Source organism: Oncorhynchus clarkii, unplaced genomic scaffold (assembly GCF_045791955.1).
Source record: "Oncorhynchus clarkii lewisi isolate Uvic-CL-2024 unplaced genomic scaffold, UVic_Ocla_1.0 unplaced_contig_4580_pilon_pilon, whole genome shotgun sequence".
NCBI classification, from domain to species: Eukaryota; Metazoa; Chordata; class Actinopteri; order Salmoniformes; family Salmonidae; genus Oncorhynchus; species Oncorhynchus clarkii.
In genome coordinates, this window is record NW_027258914.1 from 1 (window position 1) to 15,883 (window position 15,883).

The 15,883-nt window shown below is 53.8% G+C and overlaps 1 protein-coding gene across 1 annotated transcript in view; it reads right to left on the minus strand.

Moving 5' to 3' along the window:
- Positions 1 to 8: 8 nt before the first annotated feature.
- LOC139399187 (platelet-derived growth factor D-like) overlaps positions 9 to 15,883 on the minus strand; it is a gene marked incomplete at its 5' end in the record, with an annotated part of 40,844 nt that continues 24,969 nt past the window's right edge. Inside the window, 2 exons of the mRNA XM_071144703.1 lie at positions 9 to 494; positions 14,262 to 14,476. Of these exons, the coding sequence (XP_071000804.1) occupies positions 360 to 494; positions 14,262 to 14,476 (350 nt within the window). The remainder of the gene's footprint in view (positions 495 to 14,261; positions 14,477 to 15,883) is intronic.

Consider the following 15,883-nt stretch of genomic DNA (forward strand, 5'->3'; position numbering starts at 1 on the left):
ATCAGGTTGGTATGTGGACGGATGGATGTTGTTGACTAGGTTTGTATCAGGTTGGTATGTGGACGGATGGATGTTGGTGACTAGGTTTGTATCAGGTTGGTATGTGGATGGATGTTGGTGACTAGGTTTGTATCAGGTTGGTATGTGGATGGATGTTGGTGACTAGGTTTGTAACAGGTTGGTATGTGGATGGATGTTGGTGACTAGGTTTGTATCAGGTCGGTATGTGGATGGATGTTGGTGACTAGGTTTGTCACAGGTTGCTATGGGGATGGATGGCAGGGGAGCGCTACAAAGAGAGATATGGAGATATAAACAGCAGTTAATCCCAGAGCTGGGTCCCCCTGTCCCATTGTCTCTCAACGGGGTGGTCTGGAGGGACAAACACAGTCACAGCGCTCGTGGTGCATGAGATGGACCTCCTCTAGGACCCAGCGGACACGAGCTGTCCGACGCCGCGAAAAACCTCCCACCTCAGGAGCATACTTCAACACCTAGAGAGGAGAGGGGGAGGAATAGTGAGTGAGGAAGAGGGAAAGAGAGAGAAGGAGAGAGAGAGGTCGGGGAGAAGGAAGGAGAAGGAGAGAGAGAGGTCGGGGGGAGGAATAGTGAGTGAGGAAGAGGGAAAGAGAGAGAAGGAGAGAGAGAGAGAGGTCGGGGAGAAGGCAAGGACAGGACAGGAGAAAGGGAGAGGACAGAGAAAATGACTTGGATGGAAAACAATGAGATGCTTGTTGGCTTGCTGCCATCTTGACCAATAGTTAACCCCTGTCCTCCCTCCTGTATCAAACCTCATAACAGCTATATTCACAGTCTGTTCTCTCACACACACATACACAGGAGGAGGGCACTTAATCCTAGCGGTTAGAGGCGAGCCAGCAACCGACTATTTCCAGTTCGACTCTGGGGATCTGACAGAAAAAATCTGGCAGTTAGTGAGCTGGCAAACGGAGGGTTGCTGGTCTCAAATCTATTGCTGGTCGTGTGCCCTTGAGCAAGGCACTAAACCCCCATAACATCTGCTCCACAGGCCCAGTGTGGCAGCCCCCTGTCCCAACCTCTATATGCATGTGTGTCTTTCAAAGGGGTTGCCTGTTCACCCCGCTATCATCCAGAAGGCGAGGTCAGTACAGGTGCTTCAAAGCTGGGACCGAGAGACTGAAAAACAGCTTCTATCTCAAGGCCATCAGACTGTTAAACAGCCATCGCAAACATAGAGAGGCTGCTGCCAACATACAGACTCAAATCTCTAGTTACTTCAATAAATGGACTTAATAGAGGTATCAATAGTCACCTTAAATAACACCACTTTAATAATGTTTACATATCTTACATTAGACATCTCATATGTATATACTGTATTCTATACCATCTACTGCATCTTGCCAATGCTGCAGGGCCATCGCTCATCCATATATTTATATTAACACATTCTTATTCATTCCTTACATTTATGTGTATAAGGTAGTTGTTGTGAAATTGTTAGATATTACTGCACGGTCGGAACTAGAAGCACAAACATTTCGCTACACTCGCATTAACATCTGCTAACCATGTGTAGGTGACATTTGATTTGAGGTAAAGCAGACCTTGTGTACAGTGATCTTATTCTGGCAATGTGTTAAAGGGAAGCTACAGACACCAACACACAGTCATACAGACACCAACACACAGTCATACAGACACCAACACACAGTCATACAGACACCAACACACAGTCATACAGACACCAACACACAGTCATACAGACACCAACACACAGTCATACAGACACCAACACACAGTCATACAGACACCAACACACAGTCATACAGACACCAACACACAGTCATACAGACACCAACACACAGTCATACAGACACCAACACACAGTCATAAAGACACCAACACACAGTCATACAGACACCAACACACAGTCATACAGACACCAACACAGTCATACAGACACCAACACACAGTCATACAGACACCAACACACAGTCATACAGACACCAACACACAGTCATACAGACACCAACACACAGTCATACAGACACCAACACACAGTCATACAGACACCAACACGCAGTCATACAGACACCAACACACAGTCACACAGACACCAACACACAGTCACACAGACACCAACACACAGTCATACAGACACCAACACACAGTCATACAGACACCAACACACAGTCATACAGACACCAACACACAGTCATACAGACACCAACACACAGTCATACAGACACCAACACACAGTCATACAGACACCAACACACAGTCACACAGACACCAACACACAGTCACACAGACACCAACACACAGTCATACAGACACCAACACACAGTCATACAGACACCAACACACAGTCACGCACACACAACCCGGCACACAGACACACACACAGTCATACAGACACCAACACACAGTCATACAGACACCAACACACAGTCATACAGACACCAACACACAGTCATACAGACACCAACACACAGTCATACAGACACCAACACACAGTCATACAGACACCAACACACAGTCATACAGACACCAACACACAGTCATACAGACACCAACACACAGTCATAAAGACACCAACACACAGTCATACAGACACCAACACACAGTCATACAGACACCAACACAGTCATACAGACACCAACACACAGTCATACAGACACCAACACACAGTCATACAGACACCAACACACAGTCATACAGACACCAACACACAGTCATACAGACACCAACACACAGTCATACAGACACCAACACACAGTCACACAGACACCAACACACAGTCACACAGACACCAACACACAGTCATACAGACACCAACACACAGTCATACAGACACCAACACACAGTCATACAGACACCAACACACAGTCATACAGACACCAACACACAGTCATACAGACACCAACACACAGTCATACAGACACCAACACACAGTCACACAGACACCAACACACAGTCATACAGACACCAACACACAGTCATACAGACACCAACACACAGTCACGCACACACAACCCGGCACACAGACACACACACAGTCATACAGACACACACGCACACAGTCATACAGACACACACACACACAGTCATACAGACACACCCCGGCACACACACACAGTCATACAGACACACCCCGGCACACACACACACACACACACACACACACACAGTCATACACACACACCCCGGCACACACACACACACACAGTCATACAGACACACCCCGGCACACACACACACACACACACAGTCATACAGACACACCCCGGCACACACACAGTCATACAGACACACCCCGGCACACACACACACACACACACAGTCATACAGACACACCCCGGCGCATACACACACACACAGTCATCCAGACACACCCCGGCACACACACACACACACACACACAGTCATACAGACACACCCCGGCACACACACACACACACACACACACACACACACACACATACACAGTAATACAGACACACCCCGGCACACACACACACACAGTCATACAGACACACCCCGGCGCACACACACACACAGTCATACAGACACACCCCGGCACACACACACACACACACACACACACAGTCATACAGACACACCCCGGCACGCAGACACACCCCGGCGCGCAGACACACCCCGGCACACAGACACACCCCGGCACGCAGACACACCACGGCACACAGACACACCACGGCACACAGACACACCCCGGCACACAGACACACCCCGGCACACAGACACACCCCGGCACACAGAAACACACCGGCACACAGAAACACACCGGCACACAGACACACACCGCCACACAGACACACACCGGCACACAGACACACACCAGCACACAGACACACACCGGCACACAGACACACACCGGCACACAGACACACACCGGCACACAGACACACACCGTCACACCCCAAACTGGATTCCTGCAGCATAACCAGAGAAGCAGCATAAAGAGGCAGATGCTTCCAGACAACGTGTCCATGACAGAATGGAGAGAGAAGACAGAAGAGGTGTAAAGGAGGGAGAGAAAGACTGGTGCTGCAGTGCTGTCTGATTGTTGATGCAGTGCTAGGCCCACAGTCGCTCTCCCTCTCTCTGGGATTATACTGTAGCCGGGAGGCTGAGGGATTTTCCCTCTGGTTTATAACAAGAAACATGAAGTGTTCAGTGTCAGTGGGCCTGATACATGTGTGTACAGTGTGTCTGTACAGTGTGTAGAGTGTGTCTGTATAGTGTGTACAGTGTGTCTGTACAGTGTGTAGAGTGTGTCTGTACAGTGTGTACAGTGTGTCTGTATAGTGTGTACAGTGTGTCTGTACAGTGTGTACAGTGTATCTGTACAGTGTGTAGAGTGTGTCTGTATAGTGTGTCCAGTGTGTACAGTGTGTAGTGTATCTGTACAGTGTGTAGAGTGTGTCTGTACAGTGTGTACAGTGTGTCTGTACAGTGTGTAGAGTGTATCTGTACAGTGTGTAGAGTGTGTCTGTACAGTGTGTAGAGTGTATCTGTACAGTGTGTAGAGTGTGTCTGTATAGTGTGTACAGTGTGTACAGTGTATCTGTACAGTGTGTAGAGTGTCTGTATAGTGTGTACAGTGTATCTGTACAGTGTGTAGGCACAGCTGCAGGTACAGATGCAGGCACAGCTGCAGGTACAGATGCAGGCACAGCTGCAGGTACAGGTACAGGCACAGCTGCAGGTACAGGTACGGCTGCAGGTACAGCTGCAGGTACAGCTGCAGGAACAGGTGCAGTCACAACTGCAGGTACGGCTACAGGTACGGGTACAGCTGCAGGTACAGATACAGGTACGGCTGCAGGTACGGGTACAGCTGCAGGTACGGCTACAGGTACGGCTACAGGTACGGCTACAGGTACGGGCACAGCTGCAGGTACAGGTACAGCTGCAGGTACGGCTACAGGTACGGGTACAGCTGCAGGTACAGGTGCAGTCACAACTGCAGGTACGGCTACAGGTACGGGTACAGCTGTAGGTACAGCTGCAGGCACAGCTGCAGGTACGGCTACAGCTGTAGGTACAGCTGCAGGCACAGCTGCAGGTACGGCTACAGGTACAGGTACAGCTGCAGGTAAAGGTACGGCTGCAGGTACGGCTACAGGTACAGGTACGGCTGCAGGTACAGGTACGGCTACAGGTACGGCTACAGGTACAGCTGCAGGTACAGCTGCAGGTGCAGGTACAGGTGCAGGTACAGCTGCAGGGACAGGTGCAGGTGCAGTTACAGCTGCAGGTACAGGTGAAGGTGCAGGTACAGGTGCGGGTGCAGGTACAGGTGCAGGTATAGCTGCAGGTATAGCTGCAGGTATAGCTGCAGGTACAGCTGCAGGTACAGCTGCAGGTGCAGGTACAGCTGCAGGTACAGCTGCAGGCACAGCTGCAGGTACAGGTGCAGGCACAGCTGCAAGTACAGGTGCAGGCACAGCTGCAGTTACAGGTATATCTGCAGGTACAGGTGCAGGCACAGCTGCAGGTACAGATGCAGGCACAACTGCAGGTACAGGTACAGGCACAGCTGCAGGTACAGATGCAGGCACAACTGCAGGTACAGGTACAGGCACAGCTGCAGGTACAGGTATAGCTGCAGGTACATGTGCAGGCACAGCTGGAGGTACAGGTAGAGGCACAGCTGCAGGTACAGGTGCAGGCACAGCTGCAGGTACAGGTGCAGGTACAAGTATAGGTACAGCTGCAGGTACAGGTACAGCTGCAGGTACAGCTGCATGTACAAATACAGGTACAGCTGCAGGTACAGGTGCAGGCACAGCTGCAGGTACAGGTACAGGTGCAGGCACAGCTGCAGGTACAGGTATAGCTACAGGTACAGCTGCAGGCACAGCTGCAGGTACAGGTATAGATACAGGTACAGGCACAGCTGCAGGTACAGGCACAGCTGCAGGTACAGGTATAGCTGCAGGTACAGGCACAGCTGCAGGTACAGGTACAGCTGCAGGTACAGGTGCAGGTACAGGTGCAGTCACAACTGCAGGTACGGCTACAGGTACGGGTACAGCTGCAGGTACAGCTACAGGTACGGCTGCAGGTACGGGTACAGCTGCAGGTACAGGTACAGTTGCAGGTACAGGTACAGTTGCAGGTACAAGTACAGGTACAGCTGCAGGTACAAGTACAGGTACAGCTGAAGGTACAGGTGCAGGCACAGCTGCAGGTACAGGTGCAGTCACAACTGCAGGTACGGCTACAGGTACGGGTACAGCTGCAGGCACAGGTGCAGGTACAGGTGCAGGCACAGGTGCAGGTACAGGCACAGCTGCAGGTACAAGTACAGCTGCAGGTTCAGGTACAGCTGCAGGTACAGGTACAGCTGCAGGTACAGGCACAGTTGCAGGTACAGGCACAGTTGCAGGTACAAGTACAGGCACAGCTGCAGGTACAGGTGCAGGCACAGCTGCAGGTACAGGCACAGCTGCAGGTACAAGCACAGCTGCAGGTACAAGCACAGCTGCAGGTACAAGCACAGCTGCAGGTACAGCTGCAGGTACAGGCACAACTGCAGGTACAGGTACAGTTGCAGGTACAAGTACAGGTACAGCTGCAGGTACAAGTACAGGTACAGCTGAAGGTACAGGTGCAGGCACAGCTGCAGGTACAGGTGCAGGTACAGGTACAGCTGCAGGTACAGCTGCATGTACAAATACAGGTACAGCTGCAGGTACAGGTGCAGGCACAGCTGCAGGTACAGGTACAGGTGCAGGCACAGCTGCAGGTACAGGTATAGCTGCAGGTACAGGTACAGCTGCAGGAACAGCTGCAGGTACAGGTATAGATACAGGTACAGGCACAGCTGCAGGTACAGGCACAGCTGCAGGTACAGGTATAGCTGCAGGTACAGGCACAGCTGCAGGTACAGGTACAGCTGCAGGTACATGTGCAGGTACAGGTGCAGGTACAGCTGCAGGTACAGGTGCAGGTACAGGTACAGCTGCAGGTACAAGTACAGCTTTAGGTACAAGTACAGGTACAGGTACAGCTGCACGTACAAGTACAGGTACAGCTGCAGGTACAGGTGCAGGTACAGCTGCAGGTACAGGTACAGGCACAGCTGCAGGTATAGGTATAGCTGCAGGTACAGGTGCAGGCACAGCTACAGTTACAGGTATATCTGCAGGTACAGGTGCAGGCACAGCTGCAGGTACAGATGCAGGCACAGCTGCAGGTACAGATGCAGGCACAGCTGCAGGTACAGATGCAGGCACAGCTGCAGGTACAGATGCAGGCACAGCTGCAGGTACAGGTACAGGCACAGCTGCAGGTACAGGTACGGCTGCAGGTACAGCTGCAGGTACAGCTGCAGGAACAGGTGCAGTCACAACTGCAGGTACGGCTACAGGTACGGGTACAGCTGCAGGTACAGCTACAGGTACGGCTGCAGGTACGGGTACAGCTGCAGGTACGGCTACAGGTACGGCTACAGGTACGGCTACAGGTACGGGCACAGCTGCAGGTACAGGTACAGCTGCAGGTACGGCTACAGGTACGGGTACAGCTGCAGGTACAGGTGCAGTCACAACTGCAGGTACGGCTACAGGTACGGGTACAGCTGTAGGTACAGCTGCAGGCACAGCTGCAGGTACGGCTACAGCTGTAGGTACAGCTGCAGGCACAGCTGCAGGTACGGCTACAGGTACAGGTACAGCTGCAGGTAAAGGTACGGCTGCAGGTACGGCTACAGGTACAGGTACGGCTGCAGGTACAGGTACGGCTACAGGTACGGCTACAGGTACAGCTGCAGGTACAGCTGCAGGTGCAGGTACAGGTGCAGGTACAGCTGCAGGGACAGGTGCAGGTGCAGTTACAGCTGCAGGTACAGGTGAAGGTGCAGGTACAGGTGCGGGTGCAGGTACAGGTGCAGGTATAGCTGCAGGTATAGCTGCAGGTATAGCTGCAGGTACAGCTGCAGGTACAGCTGCAGGTGCAGGTACAGCTGCAGGCACAGCTGCAGGTACAGGTGCAGGCACAGCTGCAAGTACAGGTGCAGGCACAGCTGCAGTTACAGGTATATCTGCAGGTACAGGTGCAGGCACAGCTGCAGGTACAGATGCAGGCACAACTGCAGGTACAGGTACAGGCACAGCTGCAGGTACAGATGCAGGCACAACTGCAGGTACAGGTACAGGCACAGCTGCAGGTACAGGTATAGCTGCAGGTACATGTGCAGGCACAGCTGGAGGTACAGGTAGAGGCACAGCTGCAGGTACAGGTGCAGGCACAGCTGCAGGTACAGGTGCAGGTACAAGTATAGGTACAGCTGCAGGTACAGGTACAGCTGCAGGTACAGCTGCATGTACAAATACAGGTACAGCTGCAGGTACAGGTGCAGGCACAGCTGCAGGTACAGGTACAGGTGCAGGCACAGCTGCAGGTACAGGTATAGCTACAGGTACAGCTGCAGGCACAGCTGCAGGTACAGGTATAGATACAGGTACAGGCACAGCTGCAGGTACAGGCACAGCTGCAGGTACAGGTATAGCTGCAGGTACAGGCACAGCTGCAGGTACAGGTACAGCTGCAGGTACAGGTGCAGGTACAGGTACAGCTGCAGGTACAGGTGCAGGTACAGGTACAGCTGCAGGTACAAGTACAGCTTTAGGTACAAGTACAGGTACAGGTACAGCTGCACGTACAAGTACAGGTACAGCTGCAGGTACAGGTGCAGGTACAGCTGCAGGTACAGGTACAGGCACAGCTGCAGGTATAGGTATAGCTGCAGGTACAGGTGCAGGCACAGCTACAGTTACAGGTATATCTGCAGGTACAGGTGCAGGCACAGCTGCAGGTACAGATGCAGGCACAGCTGCAGGTACAGATGCAGGCACAGCTGCAGGTACAGATGCAGGCACAGCTGCAGGTACAGATGCAGGCACAGCTGCAGGTACAGGTACAGGCACAGCTGCAGGTACAGGTACGGCTGCAGGTACAGCTGCAGGTACAGCTGCAGGAACAGGTGCAGTCACAACTGCAGGGTACAGCAGGGTACGGGTACAGCTGCAGGTACAGCTACAGGTAGGGCTACAGGTACGGGTACAGGTACGGCTACAGGTACGGGCACAGCTGCAGGTACAGGTACAGCTGCAGGTACAGCTACAGGTACGGGTACAGCTGCAGGTACAGGTGCAGTCACAACTGCAGGTACGGCTACAGGTACGGGTACAGCTGTAGGTACAGCTGCAGGCACAGCTGCAGGTACGGCTACAGCTGTAGGTACAGCTGCAGGCACAGCTGCAGGTACGGCTACAGGTACAGGTACAGCTGCAGGTACAGGTACGGCTGCAGGTACGGCTACAGGTACAGGTACGGCTGCAGGTACAGGTACGGCTACAGGTACGGCTACAGGTACAGCTGCAGGTACAGCTGCAGGTGCAGGTACAGGTGCAGGTACAGCTGCAGGGACAGGTGCAGGTGCAGTTACAGCTGCAGGTACAGGTGAAGGTGCAGGTACAGGTGCGGGTGCAGGTACAGGTGCAGGTATAGCTGCAGGTATAGCTGCAGGTACAGCTGCAGGTGCAGGTACAGCTGCAGGTACAGGTACAGCTGCAGGCACAGCTGCAGGTACAGGTGCAGGCACAGCTGCAAGTACAGGTGCAGGCAGAGCTGCAGGTACAGGTATAGCTGCAGGTACAGGTGCAGGCACAGCTGCAGTTACAGGTATATCTGCAGGTACAGGTGCAGGCACAGCTGCAGGTACAGATGCAGGCACAACTGCAGGTACAGGTACAGGCACAGCTGCAGGTACAGATGCAGGCACAACTGCAGGTACAGGTACAGGCACAGCTGCAGGTACAGGTATAGCTGCAGGTACATGTGCAGGCACAGCTGGAGGTACAGGTAGAGGCACAACTGCAGGTACAGGTACAGGCACAGCTGCAGGTACAGATGCAGGCACAACTGCAGGTACAGGTACAGGCACAGCTGCAGGTACAGGTATATCTGCAGGTACAGGTGCAGGCACAGCTGCAGGTACAGATGCAGGCACAGCTGCAGGTACAGGTACAGGCACAGCTACAGGTACAGGTGCTGGTGCAGGTACAAGTACAGGTACAGCTGCAGGTACAGCTGCATGTACAAATACAGGTACAGCTGCAGGTACAGGTGCAGGCACAGCTGCAGGTACAGGTACAGGTGCAGGCACAGCTGCAGGTACATGTATAGCTGCAGGTACAGGTACAGCTGCAGGCACAGCTGCAGGTACAGGTACAGGCACAGCTGCAGGTACCGATGCAGGCACAGCTGCAGGTACAGCTATATCTGCAGGTACAGGTGCAGGCACAGCTGCAGATACAGGTATAGCTGCAGGTACAGGTGCAGCTGCAGGTACAGGTGCTGGTGCAGGTACAAGTACAGGTACAGCTGCAGGTACAGCTGCATGTACAAATACAGGTACAGCTGCAGGTACAGGTGCAGGCACAGCAGCAGGTACAGGCACAGGTACAGGTGCAGGCACAGCTGCAGGTACAGGTATAGCTGCAGGTACAGGTACAGCTGCAGGCACAGCTGCAGGTACAGGTATAGCTGCAGGTACAGGTACAGGTACAGGTGCAGGTACAGGTACAGGTGCAGGTACAGGCACAGCTGCAGGTACAGGTATAGCTGCAGGTACAGGTACAGGTACAGGTGCAGGTACAGGTACAGGTACAGCTTTAGGTACAAGTACAGGTACAGCTGCAAGTACAAGTACAGGTACAGCTGCAGGTACAGGTGCAGGTACAGGCACAGCTACAGGTGCAGGCACAGCTGCAAGTACAGGTGCAGGCACAGCTGCAGGCACAGCTACAGGTACAGGTATATTTGCAGGTACAGGTGCAGGCACAGCTGCAGGTACAGATGCAGGCACAGCTGCAGGTACAGATGCAGGCACAGCTGCAGGTACAGGCACAGCTGCAGGTACAGGCACAGCTGCAGGTACAGGTGCAGACACAGCTGCAGGTACAGTTAGAGGCACAGCTGCAGGTACAGCTGCAGGTACAGATGCAGGCACAGCTGCAGGTACAGCTGCAGGTACAGGTGAAGGTGCAAATACAGCTGCAGGTATAGCTGCAGGTATAGCTGCAGGTACAGGTACAGCTGCAGGTACAGCTGCAGGTACAGGTGCAGTCACAACTGCAGGTACGGCTACAGGTACGGGTACAGCTGCAGGTACAGGTACGGCTGCAGGTACGGGTACAGCTGCAGGTACAGGTACGGGTACAGCTGCAGGTACAGGTACAGCTGCAGGTACGGCTACAGGTACGGGTACAGCTGCAGGTACAGGTACAGCTGCAGGTACAGGTGCAGGCACAGCTGCAGGTTTGGCTACAGGTACAGCTGCAGGTACAGGTACAGCTGCAGGTACGGCTGCAGGTACAGGTACGGCTACAGTTACGGCTACAGGTACAGCTGCAGGTACAGGTACAGCTGCAGGTGCAGGTACAGGAGCAGGTGCAGGTACAGCTGCAGGGACAGGTGCAGGTACAGCTGCAGGTACAGGTGAAGGTGCAGGTACAGGTGCAGGTACAGCTGCAGGTACAGAGGCAGGAATAGCTGCAGGTACAGGTACAGCTGCAGGTACAGGTGCAGGTACAGCTGCAGGTAAGGCTGCAGGCACAGCTGCAGGTACAGGTGCAGGCACAACTGCAGGTACAGGTGCAGGCACAGCTGCAGTTACAGGTATATCTGCAGGTACAGGTGCAGGCACAGCTGCAGGTACAGGTACAGGCACAGCTGCAGGTACAGGCATAGCTGCAGGTACAGGTGCAGGCACAGCTGCAGGTACAGTTAGAGGCACAGCTGCAGGTACAGGTACAGGCACAGCTGCAGGTACAGATGCAGGCACAGCTGCAGGTACAGGTATATCTGCAGGTACAGGTGCAGGCACAGCTGCAGGTACAGGTACAGGCACAGCTGCAGGTACAGGTATAGCTGCAGGTACAGGTGCAGGCACAGCTGCAGGTACAGGTGCTGGTGCAGGTACAGCTGCATGTACAAATACAGGTACAGCTGCAGGTACAGGTGCAGGCACAGCTGCAGGTACAGGTATAGCTGCAGGTACAGGTACAGCTGCAGGCACAGCTGCAGGTACAGGCACAGCTGCAGTTACAGGTATAGCTGCAGGTACAGGCACAGCTGCAGGTACAGGTATAGCTGCAGGTACAGGTGCAGGTACAGCTGCAGGTACAGGTGCAGGTACAAGTACAGGTACAGCTTTAGGTACAAGTACAGGTACAGGTACAGCTGCACGTACAAGTACAGGTACAGCTGCAGGTACAGGTGCAGGTACAGCTGCAGGTACAGCTGCAGGTACAGGTATATCTGCAGGTACAGGTGCAGGCACAGCTGCAGGTACAGATGCAGGCACAGCTGCAGGTACAGGTACAGGCACAGCTGCAGGTACAGGTACAGCTGCAGGTACAGGTGCAGGCACAGCTGCAGGTACAGGTAGAGGCATGGCTGCAGGTACAGATACAGGCAGAGCTGCAGGTACAGGTATAGCTGCAGGTACAGGTGCAGGCACAGCTGCAGGTACAGGTGCTGGTGCAGGTACAGCGGCATGTACAAATACAGGTACAGCTGCAGGTACAGGTGCAGGCACAGCTGCAGGTACAGGTGCAGGCACAGCTGCAGGTACAGGTATAGCTGCAGGTACAGGTACAGCTGCAGGCACAGCTGCAGGTACAGGTATAGATGCAGGTACAGGCACAGCTGCAGGTACAGGCACAGCTGCAGTTACAGGTATAGCTGCAGGTACAGGCACAGCTGCAGGTACAGGTATAGCTGCAGGTACAGGTGCAGGTACGGCTGCAGGTACAGGTGCAGGTACAGCTGCAAGTACAAGTACAGGTACAGCTTTAGGTACAAGTACAGGTACAGGTACAGCTGCACGTACAAGTACAGGTACAGCTGCAGGTACAGCTGCAGGTGCAGGCACAGCTGCAAGTACAGGTGCAGGCACAGCTGCAGGTACAGGTATAGCTGCAGGTACAGGTGCAGGCACAGCTACAGTTACAGGTATATCTGCAGGTACAGGTGCAGGCACAGCTGCAGGTACAGATGCAGGCAGAGCTGCAGGTACAGGTACAGGCACAGCTGCAGGTACAGGTACAGGCACAGCTGCAGGTACAGGTGCAGGCACAGCTGCAGGTACAGGTAGAGGCACAGCTGCAGGTACAGGTACAGGCACAGCTGCAGGTACAGGCACAGCTGCAGGTACAGGTATAGCTGCAGGTACAGGTGCAGGCACAGCTGCAGGTACAGGTAGAGGCACAGCTGCAGGTACAGGTACAGGCACAGCTGCAGGTACAGATGCAGGCACAGCTGCAGGTACAGGTATATCTGCAGGTACAGGTGCAGGCACAGCTGCAGGTACAGGCACAGCTGCAGGTACAGGTATAGCTGCAGGTACAGATGCAGGCACAGCTGCAGGTACAGGTACTGGTGCAGGTACAAGTACAGGTACAGCTGCAGGTACAGCTGCAGGTACAGCTGCATGTACAAATACAGGTACAGCTGCAGGTACAGGTGCAGGCACAGCTGCAGGTACAGGTACAGGTACAGGTGCAGGCACAGCTGCAGGTACAGGTATAGCTGCAGGTACAGGTACAGCTGCAGGCACAGGTATAGATGCAGGTACAGGTACAGCTGCAGGTACGGCTACAGGTATGGGCACAGCTGCAGGTACGGCTACAGGTACAGGTACAGCTGCAGGTACAGGTACGGCTGCAGGTACAGCTGCAGGTACAGCTACAGGTATGGCTACAGGTACGGCTACAGGTACGGCTACAGGTACAGGTACAGCTGCAGGTACGGCTACAGGTACGGCTGCAGGTACAGGTACAGCCGTACCACAGCCATTCCTAATGCTACATAACAGGGCATGGTGTGTGTAGTTTGTCACTGGTCTTGGCCGGGCTCCAGGTACGGCTATGGGTATAGGTGCAGGCACAGCTGCAGGTACGGCTACGGGTACAGGTGCAGGCACAGCTGCAGGTACGGCTACGGGTACAGGTGCAGGCACAGCTGCAGGTACGGCTATGGGTACAGGTGCAGGCACGGCTACGGGTACAGGCGCAGGCACGGCTGCAGGTACAGGTACAGGTGCAGGCACAGCTGCAGGTACGGCTACGGGTACAGGTGCAGGCACAGCTGCAGGTACGGCTACGGGTACAACTGCAGGTACAGGTACAGCCGTACCACAGCCATTCCTAATGCTACATAACAGGGCATGGTGTGTGTACCTCGTGTAGTTTGTCACTGGTCTTGGCCGGGCTGCAGGTACAGCCGTTCCAGTTGTCTGTACCACAGGCACAGTTCCCCCCACAGCGCTGCACCAGTAGGCATCGTGGGAAGAACACGGCGTTGGTGGCCCTCAGCTCCTCCCTCAGGTTGACAGAGTAGTTCCGAGGTGTACAGCTGTAGTGCTTCACGTCATCATACAGACGGTCCAGGTCAACTATGAAGAGGGGGGGGGGGGGGGGGGGGGGGGGAGAGAGAGAGGGGGGGGGGAGAGAGAGAGAGGGGGGTGGGAGAGAGAGAGAGAGGGGGGTGGGAGGGAGAGAGAGGGGGAGAGAGGGGAGGGAGAGAGAGAGAGGGAAGGAAGGAGAGAGAGAGAGGGGGAGGGGGGAGAGAGGGGGGGAGAGAAGGGAAGGAGGGGGAGAGAGAAGGGGGAAGGGAGGGAGAGACGGAGGGAGAGAAGGAGGGAGGGAGAGAGAGAGGGGGGAGGGGGGAGAGGGAGAGAAGGACGGAGGGAGAGAGAGAGAGAGGGGAGGGGGAGAGAGAGAGGGGGAGAGAGGGGAGGCAGAGAGAGAGAGAGAGAGAGAGAGAGAGAGAGAGAGAGAGAGTGAGGGAAGGAAGGGAGAGAGAGGGGGAGAGAAGGGAGGGAGGGGGGGAGAGAGAGAAGGGGGGAGAGAGGGAGAGAAAGGGGGGAAGAACATCATTGATTGCTGATTGCAATTTGTATTCACAGTTAATACCTTTGAATTAACAGTCTTGACAACAATGTTTTATTTCAACTAAGTGAATGTAAATGAATTTAACTGAAAGTGAAGGGGATGGGGAGAATAGAGCGGGGAGGATGGAAGGTGGGTGGGAATCTCAATGACATGGATAATCAAGACACTAATTGTTCAATATAAATTAATCTTGATTATAGTTTCATTTAAGTGGTTCAATTGATTAGCAGGTTTGGTGCTTTAACTGTATATAAAGTATATATTTTCTAGCACTGAGGCATTTTCAGCTGCCGGACCAGACCAGGAATACATACAAATAATAAGGAATATGGGAAGAACAGAGAAGAGAGAGAGGGGTGTGTGTGTGTGTGTGTGTGTGTGTGTGTGTGTGTGTGTGTGTGTGTGTGTGTGTGGGATTGAACACAGGACCCTCAGAGCTGGACCTTGCGGCTTCCAACAGCTATCCCCGTCCTCAACACCCTAGCAAGCCGCAAGCCTACTTGATGGTAATAGCGCCCACTGCTGCCCCTAGTGGAGAGTTTTGAAGACATCTCCTGGCGTCCTGCGTACCTGGACGGACGTGGCGGTTGAGACGTCAGCTCTATGCTCCACAGATTGATGTTCTTAACGAGCTGACAGACCCTATACTGTCCTAATGCTGCATAACAGGGCAGGGGACGTGAGTTTGTGTGTGTGTGTGTGTGTGTGTGTAGGGGTGTGTGTGTAGGGGTGTCAGTGTTCTAGGAGAAGCGGTGTAATCTATGAAAGGCAGTGGTGTGGAACTCTGCTGTGATACTGGCTCTGAGAGAGCGCTCCAAACAGAATTTGTATGCTACTCCAACACTCCAGAGAAAATGAATAGTGTGTGTGTATAGATGCGTGTTTGTGAACACGTGTGTGTGTGTGTG